The 20,244-nt window shown below is 39.9% G+C and overlaps 3 protein-coding genes across 6 annotated transcripts in view; all 3 read left to right on the top strand.

The window, feature by feature from the left end:
* eif4g3a (eukaryotic translation initiation factor 4 gamma, 3a) overlaps positions 1-2,114 on the top strand; it is a 71,283-nt gene extending 69,169 nt beyond the window's left edge. For all 4 annotated transcript variants that reach the window (XM_072666551.1, XM_072666549.1, XM_072666548.1 and 1 more), the window contains exon 34: positions 1,072-2,114. In XM_072666551.1, the coding sequence (XP_072522652.1) occupies positions 1,072-1,253 (182 nt within the window). In that variant the 3' untranslated portion in view covers positions 1,254-2,114. The remainder of the gene's footprint in view (positions 1-1,071) is intronic.
* Positions 2,115-3,622: 1,508 nt separating this feature from the next.
* Positions 3,623-9,903, top strand: cstf1 (cleavage stimulation factor, 3' pre-RNA, subunit 1). Its single transcript, XM_072666556.1, has 6 exons — positions 3,623-3,679; positions 5,356-5,544; positions 6,295-6,572; positions 7,069-7,266; positions 8,022-8,412; positions 9,254-9,903. Exons 2-6 carry the CDS (start codon positions 5,376-5,378, stop codon positions 9,511-9,513), a joined length of 1,296 nt encoding a protein of 431 aa, XP_072522657.1. The 5' UTR covers positions 3,623-3,679; positions 5,356-5,375; the 3' UTR covers positions 9,514-9,903.
* Positions 9,904-15,169: 5,266 nt separating this feature from the next.
* Positions 15,170-20,244, top strand: part of cass4 (Cas scaffold protein family member 4) — a 29,354-nt gene continuing 24,279 nt past the window's right edge. Inside the window, exon 1 of the mRNA XM_072666006.1 lies at positions 15,170-15,401. Within this exon, the coding sequence (XP_072522107.1) occupies positions 15,396-15,401 (6 nt within the window). The 5' untranslated portion in view covers positions 15,170-15,395. The remainder of the gene's footprint in view (positions 15,402-20,244) is intronic.

Below are 20,244 nucleotides of genomic sequence, written 5' to 3'. Positions count from 1 at the left end.
TAGGGTTAGGTTAGGGTAAGCAAATGTTAGAAATGTCTAACATTTTGGCAAATATTTAAATTATAGACCATTTAGATAGTTTGTATAACTTTGCATGACATAAATGATCAATCCTTCTAAGAATTTGTGATCATAATTGAGATCTATTGTTATTTTTTACAAATACTTTCATTGCCTCATTTCATACATCTCTGGTTTAGTGCAAATATTGCCTCAAATATTAAGAAAAGACTAAATGACCTCAATTAACAGCAGCTGTATGTGTGGTCTGTTGTATTTAATGTAATTCCCTGCAATTTCCTTAAATTACTGGCAGAAATAAAATGATTAGATAAGGTCTGCCATTAATTTAAGTACATTTCTTTGTGTCCCATCAAGCCCAAAGCACAAACACACACACACACACACACACACTGGTTACTGTCAATCAATGGAGAAACCTGCATTCTAATATTACCATTTTCTCTTATTCTCTTTTTCAATAGAAAGTCTAGGGTAGCAGGCAGACGTGTGTGTAATGAGTGTGTTTTGCAACTAAAATGACTAAGCTTCCCTACTAATAGTTGCTAAGCATGACTAGACAACGTTTGTCATTTTTGCCAGCCCATCTTCCAGAAAGCACCTGGGTGTGTTCTCCTCGGGTGCATCGTGCTAGAGCTGCTGTGTGTAAAATCATGTTTTTGTTTAGAGAAAAAGGTGATTTTAGCATTTCCTACATTCAAAGCCTTGGGTCTTGGGTACCTATTAGAGTCAGACTCTACTGCAGCTGCCATTATAGTTTTATTTGAATTGAAGCAGTTCAGTAATTCAGAAATAGTCATGGTAATAAAAGTATGCAGTGGTCAACATCATAGATTACGCCAACTAATTGTGGCAGCCCGAAGATGAAACAATAAAAAAATAAGTTTAAAGTAACCCCGATACCACTAATGTAACAACTGCATCTAAATCGTTTGTTTTTCTCCCTTGTTTTGTTTATTTATTTATTTGTATTATGTTTTTTTAATGAAATAAAATGGACACAATTCACAGTCTAAACATGGCAATTTTTCCCCCTCTCTGTTTCTGTAGATTTGCTGCGAATGTTCTTTGATTGCCTCTACGATGAGGATGTAATTTCAGAGGATGCCTTCTACAGGTGGGAAACGAGTAATGACCCGGCTGAGCAGCAGGGAAAGGGCATAGCGCTAAAATCCGTCACCGCCTTCTTCACATGGTTACGGGAGGCAGAGGAAGAGTCAGAAGACAATTGACAAGAGGAAGCGGCGGCCGCCTGCTTAAGGCCCAGAGGCACGCTGCTGATTATAAACTGAAAGAAATGCGTACGTAAATGACTGGCTAGAGACATCCTCCCCTGGTGGCGAGACACAGGCACTGCAGCAGCAAAATTTCTGTGGTACGGCTTTGGATCGCTCCGTTATATTGTGTTCCTATTCCTACATTGAGAGGGACGGGCCAGTAAAGCCCCTTGTATCATATATAGAATTTTTTTTTTTTTTTTTTTTCATTTTAAATTTTAAGTTTTGTTCCTTTTGTTACTTTTAAAGAAAAGACTTTAAGAAATAGGTTCTGAACTCAATAATTTATTATTTTTTTAAAAAGGCCACAAATATGGAAGTTTATTTAACATTTGCTGGTGCTCACAGTGAGGAGGTCATTGATGATAGAAATAACATATTAAATATCTTATTAATAATAATAATAATTAGTTATTAAGAATACTGCATTTTGGCCTCCCTGGATTTCCATGTCATTCGGCTGAACAGAAGATTTGAAGAAGATGAAGATGTTTTAGTATGAAGGGAAAGGCGGTTGTTTTTCTCTGGTTGTTTATGTCTCAGGTTCTCTTGAGTAACACCAGTAACGGCTCCTCTTGCTTTGTCTTGCTCAGTACGGAAAGCAGTTAAATTGCCTTCAGCAAAGGTAATGCATCCAACAAGAAATGCTTGGGACTCTCAAATAAGTGAACAAATCACAAACACTAAATGCATTTGGGGCTTGAAAGATCCACACACTACTAATGCAAGTCAAAACAGTGCCTGGGTTGCTCTGTCTGCTTGTACAAAAAAAGACCTATAGAGGAAATGTAAAACTTGTAAATACATTAAAGATATTCAACAAAAGAAAACTCTGTGTCGTCTTGAGAAATGGGAATGCACCTTCACTTTTCCAGCTTTAGGTCAAACATCTGAGAAATTCAGAGGAGCTCATATGAGAGCAATGAGAAGCTGTCATATGCCAGGGCCAAAAGCCTTCCCATCACATCACAACAGTGGTATTCTATTATAGCTGTGTACTGTGTTGCTATAAGAGCCATGACAAACTTCAGCTTGCACATCTTGAGGAAGTCCATTGTGGATGTGTATGCAAAGGATCATTGTCCTGCTGGAGAAGCCGTCTTCTTTTCACCTTTTCACTTTGTTGTTTTTATTTGCTGATTTAGATTCAAATTCATTCTTCTTTCTACCACTGAAGTGACCCTTGTGCCACTGGCTACAGCACAAGTCCAAAGTATGATCAGTCCACCGCTATGATTAACATTTGGTAAAGGGAGCTTTTCATTAAATTCTGCACCTCTTCTTTTTTCCTCTCAACATTGTTTCTCTTTGCAGCCAAAGAATTGTATTTTGACTTCATAAAAGTAACTCCACTGCCTTCAACACCTAAAATGTGATGGATTGGTGGTTGTAGATGGTTTTTGAGGATTGCAGTGTTTTCTCTTCAGCTTTTGCACACTTCTTTTGACCAAAAAAATTAGCAATATTCTTTATTATATCCCAGAAGACAAATAGTGGATGTTTTCAGAAATTGTAAAGTGTGTTCCTGCTGTACTGAGACACATTTCTGAGAGAACCAGCCATAAGGAAGGTCTCTGGCCTGGCTGAGCATTATCGTTGAAACATGATATTGGTTGGTGCATGAAGATGGACTCAAAAATCAGAGCATGTTCAAGAGGTCAATATCAAAAAGACATTTTGATGGAATGGAATTTGAAGGAAAATATTAATTAATGAATTATTAAATAATACATGCTTAACATGACCAGGGACATGAATTTGCCATGTAATGACTTTTATTCTTATTATTTATTTTTATTTTTATTTTATTTTTTTCCCTCCACACAATAACCCAAGGACATGGTTTCGCTGAACTATTTGTATTTGTTAAGCTTTAAAGCTCTCCAGAAATAAGACAAAGTGACTAAAATAAAAATGTAATCCAAATGAGTGAGATAAAGTGAACTCTGGGAGGAACCAAGACCAGGTGGGAGTAATTTCCCACTTAATATTTATAAATAAATGGTAGAAAGTCTCCTCTCACCACAGAAAGCCGGTATTATGCTCGGGTGTACTGAAGTCTAATAAAAAGTGATTATATACGCAGTAGGATTATCAGATTATAGTCAAGTATTGCTGCTTATAAATACATTTATTGCATTTTTATAAAGTAAAATTACAAACAAGAAAAATGTAAACAGAAACTTTATTTATTTATATATATATTTTTTTTGCAAAGCAAATATAAACCAAATGTAAAAGTACAGAACAACTAAAAAAACATTGATGTAAATAGTTATACAGTCTAAACTAGACTTTCCAAAATGTCAGTGTCTTTTATTGTATCGTGTGGTTTCCCACAGTTCCATGTAGACGAGCCGTGTGGTAGCTAACCTGCTCCGGTAAGTCATTCATTGTATTCATTTATTTGTGTTATTTCTTCTGTTTTTGGCATGTTTTAGAAATACAGCTGATTATAAAAATACTCTAGTAATGCATCAACAGGTAGAAATAAAAATATGTGAGACGATATTATTATTATTACTGTTATTATTTCCGAAGTCTGAGGCTGCAGCTTCTTTATGCAGCGAGGCTAACAGGCTAAGCGCACAACATTAACGTTACCCGTGTCTGGTTGTTTTCTCAGTGTTAGACATGACCAGACGATTCTAAATAATAGAAACTGAAACAAACTGAATCTAGAGTGAACAGATTTCAGTGTTTCTGTGAGTTTAAATGTCGGGGTAAGACTTTAGCTATCTGCAGTTAGCAGCCACGCTAGCTTGGCGAGCTCGTTAGCTAGCTAGCTGTTGCGCTGTGTAACTCAGCTGCTGAGCAGTGAAAGCATTTAGCTAGCTAAAGCAGTCGATAATAAATCAAAATAATGAATTCCTGTGTTTCAGTGACATTTATGTTAACAGAAAGAGAGCTGCTCAGAATATGGAGACGAAAGGTGGAAAGTGCAGAAGAGAGTTGTGGTCTAGTGATGGCGAGCAGCATTGGGTCCATCTCCATGTTCATCAAGAGGAGAACCTGGGCAGCTCTCTCGAATGAGACCCTTCTTAGACCAACTTAACATTTAAGAAACACAGAAAACCTTAAGCTGTTTCCTCTGTCGTTCACTGCTGTTCTTACTGTTCTGCAAAATGTCTTCAGACTTTGATTAAAGTTAAAGTCACCAAAATCACATTTAACCATTGTGTGTTCACTGTCATGTTAAACGTCTCATTCAAACATGGCTCTAACATTTATAGACATCTTTTGGCTCTAAAATCTGCATCGCCATGCACTAGCATCTGGGTAGAAATCACATTATCCAGTAGTGTTATGATTTGTATTTTCTGGTACAGAAGAGACATGTTATAATTTCCCATTAACAATGATTTAAACTGTCCTAGTGGGTTCATCAGAAAATGAGCTACTGAGACTTTAACATAGTTCAGACCAGTTGAATTAAACCTCACCCTGTAGTAAATTATCAATAATTCTGGATTAATATTGCTCCAAAGTACTAGTGCACTGTTTTGGAGGCCATGGTTTTACATAATGACTTGACATTACACAACTACGGGGCCCTCAAGGTGACATGGTAGTTGTGATCACATGATAATATTTTCTAGTGGTCACAAGATAATATATTGAGACCATGTGATCATTTCATAAGGCCGCAAAAAGAGACAGGATGCAATATATTTACTCACTATTTATTATAGTGTGGCCATGCCTTATTAAAAACAGTGCCACCTTAAGATCTCTGCACACAACAAACATATATCTTCAAAATATTAACAGAATATTACTTTCAGTGTACATTCATGTAACACTCTTATTTCAAGTAATTATGAATCGTTTCTATTGGTTCACTCTTATTGAAATGACCACACAATGTAAACACTAGCTGACGTTGTTTAAAAAAAAACAAAACTATATATATATATATATATATATATATATATATATATATATATATATATATATATATATATATATAATCAGAGACAGACACTGGACCACAATTCTCTATTTTGTGCATTTCTAGAATACGTTGAGATGTTTCATTTCTGTTGCTTCTGCACAGGAAGGATCTAATTCGGAACGATGTATCGCCCCAAGCCAACGCTGAAAGACAGACAGCACCTGTACAAGCTCATCATCAGTCAGCTGCTATATGATGGCTATACCAACATTGCCAACAGCCTCATCAACGAAGTGAAACCCCAGAACGTGGTGTCCCCATCAGAGCAGCTCATGCAGCTTGCTAAGATTGGTAAGTGTCACAGGAAATGTGTATGCAATATTCCCTCTCAAACAGGGGTGGGCAACAGTTTGCCAATTTCCCTGCTCTAACAGACCAACTATACCTGCTAATAACAGGTGAGATGAATCAGGTGTGCTTGAGCCAGAAAAACATAAAACATGTGCAGGGACCAGAATTGCCCACACTTGCTTTAGACAATCAAACAGTAGTCATGCAGCCTAAATGTGTGCAGAAAAATGGACAAGTATGGAATACATTTCAGACCTCATGACTACCTCTGTGCTCGCTTTAGCTTTAAGATGTCCTTATGACATGTCATGGATAAGCAAGTCTGTTTCACAAAAAGCAAAACAGATTGATGTATGTGAGGTGGTGGGTTCGATCCAGTCTCTGTCTGCAAGGAATTTGGTGTGTTGTCCCTGTTTCTCAGTTCCCTCTGGGTACTAGTTTTCTCTCATCATGCACATGGTAGATAAATTGCCCCTTAATACGCAAGAGAATGGGTGCGTGTGCTACCCTGAGATGGACTGGCATCCTGTCCAGGGGGTGTACCTACCTTGCACCCAAGAATTCCATACCCACCACGACCCTGAGCAGGAAGAAGCAGATAAGATGGATGGATGGACATCCCTGCTATGTTGTGCTACATATATTTTGCACATTTCTTTAAATAAGTATCACTGTAGCCTAAAATCAAGCCTATGTCCTTTTCCCTTGTTTGTTGATTTATTGTTTGACCGATTCTCTCTGTGATTACAGGGCTGGAGAACGATGACAGTGCTGTGCAGTATGCCATTGGCCGTTCAGACACCGTGGCTCCGGGAGTGGGGATTGATTTGGAATTTGATGCGGACGTGCAGACGATGTCTCCAGAAGCCTCAGAGTACGAGACCTGTTATGTGACTTCTCATAAAGGTCCGTGCCGTGTGGCCACATACAGCCGAGACGGACAGCTCATAGCAACCGGCTCAGCTGACGCCTCCATTAAAATCCTGGACACAGAGCGCATGCTGGCCAAGAGTGCCATGCCATTGGAGGTGGGTATATAGAACAGCAGCATTGCTGATACATGACCATGCGTTTTCTTGTAAGCTTCAGCATCGTTAACAAGGGATAACGTTGAGTAGATCAGCACATAAGCGTCAGTATCTTATTGTATTAACCTGCCTTACATTTACATTTATGGCAAGCTCTTAATTTACAGCGACTGACATTTGGGACATGTTGTGCAGGTGGGCGAATTGTAGTGTTAGGAGTCTTGCCTAAGGACACTTATTGGTGTAGTATGGATGGCTAGCCTGGCTGGGGGGTTGGACTGTAATCTGGCACAGGGAAGGTGGTGGTGTTGTTGCCCACTGCCCTACACCAACAACTTAAATGTATTTTTATAATTATACCACAAGTAAATAGTAGATTTCCCCTCAGTCAATCAGTTAGCGAAGTTGTTTGTGACTGATCCACTATAGCATGTTACAGTGCTACACAGTGTAATAGCTGGCATTAACACCAGACTTATGACTCTGACTGCTTCAGGTAATGATGAATGAGACGGCACAACAGAACATGGAGAACCACCCTGTAATCAGAACGCTTTATGACCATGTGGACGAGGTCACCTGCCTGGCCTTTCACCCCACCGAGCAGATACTGGCCTCAGGCTCTCGCGACTACACACTCAAACTTTTCGACTATTCCAAGCCTTCGGCTAAAAGAGCTTTTAAGCACATACAGGTAAAGTATTGCATGATGCATGTGTTTCATTTTTTTCTTCAGATTTTCTATGGTGTTTATAACAAAGTTGTATGAATGTAATGGAGAGAATGGGGTCTCTATCTGTGCCGTTCCAGTACGGAAAGCTGCTACTGCACTATGTAGGAGCTGCACAAGACTTCTTGCGAGAACTGCGTAATACAGTGTAACTCCAGTCATATTCATGTAAAATCCTGTAATATTACTCTACCACCTCAGTCCACATGTTTCTTTCACTATTAACACCTGTTTTGAATCTCTCAGCTTGATAACAAATGCAATGTGCCATATGTACCATAAGGGTGGAGCGTAATGCGTGATTTGTATTCACGGCAGGGGAGTAAAAGTGAATTATGCTCCACAGCTATAGGAGGAGCCAAGCAGCAACAAAGCCCAATTCCCACATAATGTTGTTTTTTTCTAAATGACAGCTTGGCCCATTTTAGAGCAAATAAAATGATTAATGTTGCAACTCTGACTGATAGAAAGTAGTGGAAATGTGCTAGTGTAGTTCACATTTAGACCAGTTTGGTCAAAACTGAAATCAAATCTGGCCTTGATGAATGCTACCCTAATATGGTACCCGCATAGTATGTTGCATAGCTGAACACAGTGGTTTCATCTTTCACTCTGTTTTAAATGTTATTACACTTATCCCTTTTGAAAAAAAAATGACGGTTTCTTCATTTTCTGGCTGCTTTTGTCAGTTGCTTATGGAATCTGCTTTATCTCCACAGGAAGCAGAAATGTTGCGCTCCATCTCTTTTCACCCCTCAGGAGATTACCTGCTTGTAGGCACTCAGCACCCCACCCTGCGACTATACGACGTCAACACGTTCCAGTGTTTCGTGTCGTGGAACCCCCTTGACCAGCACACCGACACCATCTGCGGCGTCAACTACAACCCCACCGCCAACAGCTACGTCACCTGCAGCAAAGACGGCAGCATCAAGCTGTGGGATGGCGTCTCCAACCGCTGCGTCACCACCTTTGAGAAAGCCCACGACGGAGCCGAAGTCTGCTCAGCCGTCTTCTCCAAAAACTCCAAATACATCCTGTCCAGCGGGAAGGACTCTGTGGCTAAACTGTGGGAAATCTCCACCGGCCGTACACTCGTCAAATACACCGGTGAGAAATGAACGTGTTTAAGTGCCACATTGATTCTGAAAAACAGCACTGATTTTTAATAAACAGTTTACTTGTAGAGGTTGGTGGCAGACAGTGATTAGTTTAGTGTTGTGTTTAAACCCCGGACCACTAGAAAGCAGCGTTGTACTCTCTTTAGATCCCACTGTTCAAGCAGTTGTTGCCAGCTCTCCGATCCAAAGACGTTGGGTATTGTAAGGTTTACAGACAGTGATAGACAGTGCTCTGATCCAATGGCCTTTGATATTGTCAGATTGACAGTACTCTAGCCCAAATGGCAGTGAAGGTGAGGTGCAATTATATTCCCATGCCTCTGTTGGATAAGCGTAATCAGCTAGCAGCTTTGTCCTTCTCATGAAATGGACGATCAGATTGGATTACATTTGAGGACTGAAAACCGAGATCTGTTTTATTTATTTATTAATGAATTCACTGATTTAAGTGATCAGTGCAAAATCCCTGTCGCGGGCCATAGTATTAGTTTTTTTTTTACTATGGTTTCCCGTCACCCGTTTCCCTACTTCTAGTAGTCGTTAGGTGGGCAGTACATTGGTGGGCGGTTACTTGACTACATCTACTCTATGGCTACAGTAATGTCAGTGTTGCAGTCAAATTTCAAGTCTTGGGTATCTATGCGAATCATGTGAGAGTTTGGATAGCTGTGTTTTTCCCGTCTTGACGTTCCAAAAACATCAACTGAGTTTAATATTAGTCACAAGACTTAAGTCCTGATTATTGGAAATTGTGACGTGGACATTATGAATAATCAGTAGGTGACCAGGCTGTATTCACCACTCTGTCTTGCCATTATTGTGTTTTACAGGTGCTGGACTGAGCGGGCGTCAGACACACCGCACTCAGGGTGTGTTTAACCACACAGAGGATTACGTGCTGCTGCCGGACGAGCGCACAGTCAGTTTGTGCTGCTGGGACTCGCGCACGGCTGAGCGGAAAAACCTGCTGAGCCTTGGACACAACAACATTGTCCGCTGCATTGTCCACTCTCCAACTAACCCTGGCTTCATGACCTGCAGTGATGACTTCAGAGCGCGCTTTTGGTACCGCCGGACCACAACCGACTGAAGGTGTTTTAGGAGGGAGTGAGTGTGAGTGTGTGTGTGTGTGAGTGTGTGTGTTCAGGTTTGTACAACCTACCAAATAGGTTGTTGGACTGATGTGATCACAGTAGGCCTGTTCTTCCTACTGGTGGCTTTGAATGGCCTTCACCACTAGAGGGCTTCATTTGACCATAAAGAGTTTGGTCACACTGTTTTTGGTCTGTCAATTCAGCCAATTCTGATCATCTTAAGCTAAACAGTGTCGCACATTCTGTTTGGCTGGAGAACAAACCTTATCTTTTTTCTACCAATTACTATTTGAGAAGAGGATCTCGCTGAACTTATGTGACCAGTCTTGCTTTCTCAGTTCATGTTTGGTGATTTCAACATTTTTAAATAAAAAAAATAAAAGAAATTGGGTTTGTTTTAGCCTGTTTTGTAAAAACAAAAAAAGGAAAAGAGAATATAAAATAAATAAATAAATAAAATACATTTATAGTATTTACAGTACTGAACAATTGCGCTGCACATACAAGGACATACAGGTCAGATTAATCAATGTTTTTTTTTCCATTTTTGCATGTTTGGCAAATTTCAGTGTTTCAGATCATCCAGCTAAATAAAATATAAGATAATACAGCACGAGTAAACCTTTACATTTAAGCATTTAGCAGACGCTCTTATCCAGACTGACTTACAAAAGTGCTTCACTGTTTACTCAGAAAATACCCTTAGCTACTTTGTATAGACTAGGATCCAAAAGATACTGCTAAGCCTAGATACTACTAAACACAAAAGTCAGTAAAATACTCTACACTACACTACACTACACTTCGCCCAAGTACTCTCTACAGAAAAAGCCTGGATGCTTGTCTTCTGTGGATCTTAAAGAATGGTGTGTCAAGCCAAGCCATATTAAAGCTTGAAAGGCTCTTGGTACAGATTAGCTTTTGACCATTGCCATCAAGTGCGGAGGGGATGTTCCATTCTTGGCTTTGTAGGCCACATCAGGGTTTAGAGACTGATGCGGGCAGCAGCTACAGGAAGCCAGTGGAGAGAACGCAGCAGAGGCTGAAGCTGAAGTTCTGACGTTGAAGACAAGTTAACACACAATACAGCTTTTCCATCTGTTTATCCATTTGTTTATTCAACCCCCAGGTAAAAAGTAGTTACTACTAAAAAAAGTAATTCAAATACAGATGTCATCGAAGGATTACAATCCTATACTAAAGCTCTGGGACAACAGCGAACCACAGTGAGATTAATTATCCACAAATAGAGAATACTTGGAGTAATGGTGGCCTACCACGAATTTAAAAAAATAATAAACTGACCCAGGTAAGGCAGTGTACAGGTGCATCTCACAAAAAACCTTTTAAATAGGTAAACTTATATTGGATACACATGTACAAAGTGGCATTCAAGCCTTTTATTTGTTTTGCTTTTGACCAGTAGAAATCCTATATGTCAGATTATTTGAGTATTTTATTTAGAGTTTGAGTAATTTACTGTTCAAGCAGTATAAATACAATGTGTCTCTCAATCTAGTTCAGCACACGCAACCACAGTCACACAGAACACTGCTGATTTGGCAGTTGTCCTGGCTGTTCAGAGGGTGCTGTATCTAAGCATACTAATGAAAAGTTGTCTGGAAGGTAGGAAAAAGTGCACAAGCAACAGGGATGACCGCAGCCTTGAGAGGTTAAAATCGTTTAAGAAAAGCTTCAATCCTGGACTGGGGCTGTTGTCAGTGCATCAAAAGCCACCATGTACAGATGCCTCTAGGAAAGGGGCTGCATTCCTAACATCAACCCACTCCTGAACCAGAGATAGCAACAGAAGTGTTTAACCTGGGCTAAGAAGAAAAAAGGACTGGACTGTTGCCCAGTGCTCCAAAGTCCTCTTTTCATTAATTGTAAAAATTGCGATGCAGAAACCACTGCTGATCAAAACTAAAACACAACGGCTCGTCTCACATCATCATGAACATCATGAAGACTTCTAAGAGTTTTGGTATAACATTTTGTGGGCTGATGAGACAAAGGTCAGACATGGGGGTGGTATTGTGATAGTCTGAGGCTGCATTGATTCTACAGGACCTGGATGATTTGTCAGAACTGATGATGATTGATATTTAGCCTTATTCGTTTCATAATTAAGAAATATGAATCGGACTTCTATACCATTCTCTTATCAGGGCGATTCTAGCAGCATGTGTAGGTTTTAAGGCTTTGACTTTCGTACCAGCTCTCAAAATATGTTTAGTGGTCTCTCATCTAATGCTGTCTGGAAAAGTGTGGTCTGACAGGTTCGGAACTGTAAACTAGGTTACAGGTGTCCTAGTTCAGCTAAATGCTGTGCGGTTGTGTACTTTTTTCTTACAGGTGTTGTTTTTTCTGTGTTGCCTGTGCCGGTCATCGGCTTGTAGCTGATGATAAACTCAGGCAGCTGGCCTGTTGAAGGACGCTGTGTAGAACAGATACTTCAGAGCGGTCATTCTAAAGAAACGGCGCTAACTGAAAAGTTCTTCAGTTTCTAATTTCTTGGAAAGCAAAAAGGGTCAGTAGATCTGTTCCTAGGATACAGTTCCAAAGCTGTCATCATGGATTTTTAGTGAGCTATTATTGACCTGATGTCTGTGTGCCTGTCTGTCTGTCTGTCAGTCGGTCGGTCTCTCTTTCTCTCTCTCTCTCTCTCTCCCATTTATATATATCTTAAAGTCTTAGAATGAAGTTATGAAGCTCAAGTATTTAAAGATAAAGCTTTAGATTTGTAAAATAATTAAAAACATACAATCAGGTATCCAATAATCAATATTAATAATCATAATCATAATAATTGAATAATGTAGACTCTAGTCCCCTTTGTATTGTTTTTATATTGGAGAACTATCTTTGTCCTTAGTACTTTGTACTCTGTCTGGAATCTTTACAGGCATCTATCTTACTTAGTGCCTCATTTTGCTACACAGCTCTTTCTGTACATACATGTGTTTGATTACCCCAAATCAGCGTGATTCAGTCCGGTTCAGCTCAATTTAGTTAAACTTACCTCAAACTCAACCTAACAACTTAAATCAGCTTTACTTGATTAAATTCAACTCAAGCTCAGTTCAGCTCTATTTTACCTCAGTTCTGGAAAATTTCATCAAACACAATTCAAGTCAGTTCCACTCAGTTTAGTTCAACTCAGCTCAGCTCAACTAAATCCCCTTCGGTTCAGCTCAGGTCAACTTACCTAGACTTAAATAAAATAGGTTTAGCTTAGTTCCACTTAACACAAATTCATCTCAGTTCAACTTAACTCGAATAAATGAATCTTAATTCACATTAACTAAACTCTCAACTAAATGAATTCACCTCAGTTCAGCTTCAGTTTCATTTTAGCTAAACTCACCTCCGTTCAGCTCAGTTCAACTTAACTAAAGTCAAATTAAATTTACCTTAGTTCAGCTCAGTTCACCTGAAGTCAAATAAATTCACCTCAATTCAACTTAACTAAACTCAGTTTAGCTCAGTTCAGCTTAACAAAACTCAACTTAATTCACCTCAATTCAGCTCAGATCAACTTAACTCAAATAAATGCACTTCAGTTCAGGTCAGTTCTATCTTAGCTAATCTCATCTTAGTTCAGCCCCTGTTCAAATGAACTTAAATACATTCACCCAGTTCAGCTCAGCTCAACTTAGTTAAACGTTCCCAGCTCAGTTGAACTTAACTAAACTTATAGAAATTTACCTCAGTTCAGCGAAGTGCATTTTGGCCCAACGCGACTGTTCATAATTTAGCTCAACTATTCGTAACCCGAATTCATAACTCATAATCCTTATTAGCACAGTTTACTTTCTGCAGTAAATAGAAAATGCTGAAATGAGACTGAGATCTCATCTGCTGAAGAAACAGCAGACTGAGCGAAATTCCTTCTGGTGTCGTTTAACAGATGTGGATGTTTTTATTCCAGGAATTTGTCAGTAAACAATAAACGGTCCACACTGGTTACGAAATTCCTCAAATTAATAAAGGATGATGGACAGAAATGTGGATTATCACTGTCAATGTTAATTCACTCTTATAAATAACACATACATTCATAAATAATGCTTCTTATATGTGTTATATAGTGAGGCTGACTGACTAATAAGGGATTTTCCTCGCAGGACTTTGACAGACATTAGTGCATTAGTGCAGTTTCATTTAGAGCTGAGGGTAAATCCTTTTCATTTGAGTGACTTTAACATATAATCACAGTATGAAGGGTGTGTGTTTGTAAATGTGCCTTTAACAGCATTTTGAGTGAAAGTTCTTCTGGTGTCATTTGAGCAGATGTGAAGCATCACTGATAGATAGATTGATGAGGGCTTTTTCTGGCTGGATTTCGTCAGTGAATACCAGAGCACAACTGTGTCAGGATCTGCTCTAGTCTATCCTCCAAAACATCCCCCAAACCATAAACCCCCATCCCCCGTCCTTTCCACTTTTCTTTGTGTTGTCTAGACAACAAAGCAGAAACGCCGGAGAATCCGGGCCTTTAAAATAAGCCATCAACAATAAATCAGCTCAGACGCTGGAGGGGCTGGACAAAAGTGGAGGAGGAAAAAAACAGCACAATGGCTGAGTCTGAAACTCTGCCCTGTGCACTATATCGCTCCCTGCTCTGCAGCAAAGTCTGACACAATAGTGGAGAATATCCTGCACTTCTACAATCCTATCTCACAGCTTAGTAGGTAGAACAAGAAATCCCATAAGGCAATTGTTTGGTTTTCCAATATAGGGAATATTGGACAGTTACTTTTCCTTCTAACTGTATTCTAGTGTTCCTGATTTTGGGAATGTAGGGAATATTGAACCATTACTATTCCATTTTCTGATGTACAGAATACTGATTAGCAGGACATTTCTGTTCTCTATTATGGTGATCTATACAGTCATCTGAGTTATTAATTGCCTTTGATATAGGGAATGGTGATTCCAGGGGACAATTTTCCATATGGAATACTGAACTATTTCTATTAGGAGACCTTTCCTATTTAAAGTATTGGTGTTCTATATAGTTTTCCTGATTTCCCAACCATTTCTGTTTCCTTAAATAGTATAATATATACAGTAGTGTTCCTGAATGTCCAGTGTAGTGAACAGTGATTATGGCTATTGAGCATTGCGGCTCTCTATAGCAGTGTTCTGCAGGATACAGATGTAATTGTCTTTGTAATTGTACAGCTCTATACAAGAGATGATTCAGTGCATCTTAGCATCACCAGCTTCCCCAGAATTAGATGAAGAGCAGTGAGATTATCTTCCGATTTAGAATTCATTAAAAATATATACTGAAGAAGGGAGCAGTGGAATATGGACAATGACAATGCGCCAGCCTTTTTTTTGGCAGGGACTTTTGGATAATGCATAAGTGCATAACAATAAATACAGGGTGGGAGAATCACTGGAAGAGGTTTACATCGGAAGACCAAACTTCCCCTTTACGGAAGAAAGAAGACAGCGGTATCAGAGCACACTTACCCCACTACTTCAGTTTTCAGAAGAAAAGGAGGGTCACATAGACAGATGAGGCGGAGACAGCTGCGGGACAGACACTGTGATTGGTCGAGGTCAGAGACAGGCTGGACAACTTCCAGAGTCTGCTCTCCACTCATTGTTGTAGAGTATGTGTCTCGGGCAATGAGTGTGTGAGTGTGTGAAAAACAGAGAGAGAAAGAGTGAGCGACAGGGAGATACACCTCAGAGAGTGGGCTGTAGATGAAAAAAGGAGTGAAGGTGAAAACAGAAGTGTAGAAGCAGAGAGGAAGAGAGTTCCACTAATCTTGGCGGTTTCCATTGTAGGGCACTGAGTGTACTTGAGCTGTAAATGGACCTTTAACTGGATTTTACTGCAGCCTGTTAATCAAAGACGGAGATGGAGGTAAGCACTGATCACAAACACAGCATACCATCTGTCTGTTTATCTATCTCTACATTAACAGCAATCTATTTGTGGGTACAGGACAGGGCTATGGTAAATTAGCTTGATTCAGAGGTGTGCATTATTTTTTACATGAATGGGATATATTGCATCAACACAGTTATACAGTAATACAGTTATGGCCATAAGCAAAATGAACATTTTGAACAATGCATCTGTCTGTCTGTGTAAATACACCAGAAAAAGGTCTGGAAAAGTATTTACATTTTCTGAATTTATATATATATATATATATATATATATATATATATATATATATATATATATATATATATATATATAATATTAATATATTATTATATTATATTATTTTTTATTTTTTATACATTATTATATTCTAGTGTTCCTATATTCTTGCTATTCCAATATTCCAATGTAGTGGGAACATTACTATTCCATATAGTGTTCCATACTCTCTCTCTCTCTCTCTCTGCCTCTCTCTCTCTCTATATATATATATATATATATTTATATATATATATATATATATATATATATATATATATATATATATAGTTAGAATCTGTCATGTTCTTTACATTGTGTCAACATTTTATGATGAATGGACCAATAGAAATGCTCCAAAATAACTTGGAATCTTGTAGTTTTTCCATTGACCTCCACTGAAAGTTGACAGTACTTATATATGTTTTTGGGACCTAAGCACAAAATGCATAGACTATCATTAATCTCCTCAATAAGAGGGTTGTTACTGTAAAAGCTCCGGCTCACACTGAAACAGATGCAGGTAAACATGAATCCAGTAAAAACGCAGAATCAAGAGCTTCTCCTTCTGAAGAAAGTGGTTGAGATCTTGTGAGCTAGTCTGAAGTACAAAGCCTGGTTCCAAGTTTCTCCTGGTCACCCCTAGTCCAGCCAGCACAGCGTGGATGTGTTCAGTTCCAGCAGCAGCAGCAGCAGCAGCAGCAGCTCACCTGATTTACCATCATTAAGCACTGATTTACCAAACCAGTTGTTGGATGATGACTATAAATACATGAGGAGAGCTTTGGAGAGGTTTTAATGAACACAGTGACGTAAAATCACAAACCACGCCTTTATGTATGAATATGATTACTATTTCTTTTAATATTAGTGTTTTATTTAGTGAATAAACTCCAAATAAACTAATACTGTCCACTAATGGAGCTTTTGTGGAACTAATCTGATGCAGCACACTTTTTCACAGTACTGTAAATATATGTTTTTGAACATTGCAGTTGTAGAGCGGTAGTCTTCAATTTTTACATTTTTCAAACTGCCCGTTTTAATAGGCTCACTTTTTTTTTGTGTGTGTGGACCTCCAGCTGCTGGGATATCACTTGAAAAGTTGGTGTCAGCTCGCTCTCCTATTTTGTCATGCACCCCATGACCTCCTTTCAACCCCCCCACCCCACCCCCACCCCCTAAAGCCCTGTTTAGAGTTGCAGTGTCTGCTGTGAAATGTGATACTGAGAAAGAGAGAGAGAGAGAGAGAGAGAGAGAGAGGGAGAGGGTGAATGGGACTTTATTGGTGTCGTTAACTTGTTGCTTTCCTTCAGGAATCTGTGGAATTAAGCTGTGTACGAAAGACGTAAAATAGAGGACAGGCTTTTGGGTGAGGTGCTGATCGACTCCATCTCCCTAAAGCCGCTGTGTTAGACTGGTGTCAGCTGAATACAACACCACGGCTATTCTAAGACTCAAGCAGAAGTGGCCTCTGTGTATTTTTTGTGACATCAGTTGCCAAAGTAATAAATGCAGAAGTGCAGAAGTTAAAAGCAAGCAGAGCCTTCTTGCGAGAGATGGACGGCGAATGTGTTAGAGGGTCACTATTTTTACCATTTTCTTGTATTTTTTCCATTCAGTTGCATAAAGTCCACATTTTTGTGGCTTCATGCCAAAAGCGTAGTGCACTGTACGTGGTTGTGATATCACAATATCCTCATCCTCATTTTCACCATATACTGTAGGCACTTACTTGCACAGTTCATGCTAGCTGTCCACTAGTCTCTTCACCAGTGGTCAGTAAGTGGATAAACAAGTCTGTAATTCTAATGAAGTAGCCAGTGAATGGAAGTACAGGGCCAGGGTTCTTTAAAAAATTACCAGTGAGTGGAAGTACAAGGGAGGGGTTCATAATAAACTAGACAGTGAGTGGACATACAATAATGTGGCCAGTGGGTAAAAAACTTACAGAGTCAGGGTTTCTAATAAAGTGACCAGTGAGTGGACATATAAGGCATGGTTTCTAATTAAATTGCCAGTCAGTGTTAGTATGGGGTCAGGGTTTCTAATAAAATGGCCAGTGAGTGAAAATACAGGGTAGGGGGTTTCTAATAAAATGGTCAGTGAGTTGAAATGCAGGGTTTCTAATAAAGTGGCCAGTGTTTTTCTTTTCTTTAGTCTGTTTGGAGTCTGAAGCAGCCAGGGCAGATGATTTGTGTCTGAGCAGGTTCCTGGATGGATCTGTGTCTGCAGATGTGTGTCTCCATCTCTTGTCTCTGTGTCTCTCTGCCCCTGTGTCCAGCCTGATGGAGCATTGGCCACAGCTGGGCTAAGCCTCTGCCTGGCCAGGCTGAGCATAGCAGGAAACTGTGTGGAATCTGAAGGAAGTTTCATTGCTAACAGCTGGTGCTGAAGTGAGAGGATAAGTAAGATAGGTGTGAGGCAGTGTTTACTCTACAGGATGAGATCACACGAATAGTTTTCCTGCTTTGCATGATCTGGTTCATGGGTATAAACAAGCCTTCAGCAGGTGGTTTGTGGAAATGACCATCAGTGTGTAAATGTGGACCAGACTAGAGTCAAACTGGACTCACTAGCCAGTGCCGTCACTTTATTAGAAATCCTTACCTTGTACTGAGCTCCAACTACCCTACAGGGCCACACTACAGATGCACAGTTACAGACTGCAGCCCATCTGTTGCTGCACAATTTCTCATTGGTCAGTTTCTGACCTCAGGACATTCTGTATTTTTTGCCTGCTGGACTATTCTCAGCACAGACATGGTAGTGACAGTGTGTGTGTGTGTGGTTTAGCAGTGTTGTTGGAGTTTTTTACACATCAGGGTCATGGCTGGGTTAAGAGAGAGGTTGAGATATCCAGCCAGGAGCTGCTTTGTGGTCAGAAATTTACCATTAATTTAGGGCTAGAGGATGACTAATACAAACCATACATCAACAGGTGGTCTCTAACTGTACACCAGAGTGTGGGTTCCTTTAAAAAATCGGTGTAGGTTCTGTGTTCTATGAACACGCTTACATCTACACCTGAGGTTATATAAGGGCAATCTCGCAAATTTAAAAGCTGCACTGCTAATCTTGTAAACCACCATCAGCAATCAAAACGGGGCACCTGGATGCAGCGTATCGAAGTAGATTTTGGCTAAGGAGGGGGAGGGGCTTGTATTTTACTAATATTCTAATTAGCACGATTGATTGACATACTGCCTGTTTCTGGGCAGTCATTCAGTGTGGTATGTCGGCCAGATTTGAATGCCGGATATGGCCCAGGCTTGAGCCAGATCAGCGGTCCTAGTTGGGAAGATTCCCAGTGTGCTGCTCTACATACATACACCTAAACAGAGAAGCAGAAAGAAATGAGGGAATCAGGCTCTTCTACATGCAGGTGGGGCTGTAGACCTTGCTGTGGCGATCACTCACTCACACAACATCCATCTTTTAGAAAGAGACCTTATAGACGGTATGATTCCCCTGACTGCTGCGTGAACAGCGTTAGCATTCAGTGTGAAAGAGCTGTTGTGCGATTGACTGTAAAAAAAAAAAAAAAAAAAAAGATTAAGGTAGAATTCTCTAGAATTTCACAGGATCCTTTTACTGCACAAAGATGATAATGAATTGCTGCAATTCACAGAAACAACTGGAATCCAGCCACTGAAAACACTTCTGAAACCATTTACTCGACTTTGTGCTTTCAGATATGAGATTTTATCCTGTGTGAATTGAGCCTCAGTTAGCTTGGTTTTCCTGGATACACATCACTGTCCATTGACCATTGGTTCTTTGGTAATGTGGATGGATCTCTGGCAAGTCCAGCTGCCTTTAACTTCATGAGATAATTGCTTGTTTTGTTCCCGGTTGGGATTTGTTCCCTTAATAAATGCAGCCATGTTTCCAAATGTTTTGCCCCTCAGTCTGACTACAGAGGGGGTGGTCCAGCGGGAACATTACATCAATGCAACAGGGCATAGAATGTGTCCTCATTCTATTACATTCTTAAAAATAAAGGTGCTTCAAATGGTGCTTTGGGAGATGTTGTAGTAGAACCACTTCCAGTGAAGGATATTTGTAAAAGACATGTGTTGGTAAAGTGGTTCTTCTACGGCGTCACTCGAAGAACCAGTTAAAGCAACTTCTTTGGAGAGTGGAGTCATTTACATTTACATTTAAGGCATTTAGCAGACGCTCTTCTCCAGAGCGACTTATAAAAGTGCTTTGTTATTTACCCAAGAAAAACCTCAGCTAGTTAGAATAGACTAATAGTTCAAAGATACCTCTAAGCTTTAGACTCTACTAAGCACAAGTCAATTAGGTGACCATAGTACTCTATTCGCTATTCGTCCAAGTATTCTCGGAGAAGGTGGGTCTTCAGTCGGTTGGACGCTTGCCTTCTGCGGATTTTGAGGGATGGCGGGTTGAGCCGAGCCGTACTTGAAGCTCCAAGGGCTCGGATCGGCTTTTGACCATTGCCATCAATTATGGAGGTGCTGGTCCGTTCTTTGGCTTTGTAGGCCAGCATCAGGGTTTGGAATCTGATGCGGGCAGCAGCTACAGGAAGCCA

The sequence above is a fragment of the Salminus brasiliensis genome, chromosome 21 (assembly GCF_030463535.1).
Source record: "Salminus brasiliensis chromosome 21, fSalBra1.hap2, whole genome shotgun sequence".
Classification (NCBI taxonomy): Eukaryota; Metazoa; Chordata; class Actinopteri; order Characiformes; family Bryconidae; genus Salminus; species Salminus brasiliensis.
The sequence above is the reverse complement of the archived record's forward strand: the minus strand, read 5'-3'. Positions and strand labels throughout refer to the sequence as shown.

Coding starts and splice junctions, on each gene's coding strand:
- cstf1 (XM_072666556.1), top strand. CDS start 5,376: ATGTATCGCCCCAAGCCAACGCTGAAAGACAGACAGCACCTGTACAAG. Junction 5,545..6,294: donor CATGCAGCTTGCTAAGATTG/GTAAGTGTCACA, acceptor CTGTGATTACAG/GGCTGGAGAACGATGACAGT. Junction 8,413..9,253: donor TACACTCGTCAAATACACCG/GTGAGAAATGAA, acceptor TGTGTTTTACAG/GTGCTGGACTGAGCGGGCGT.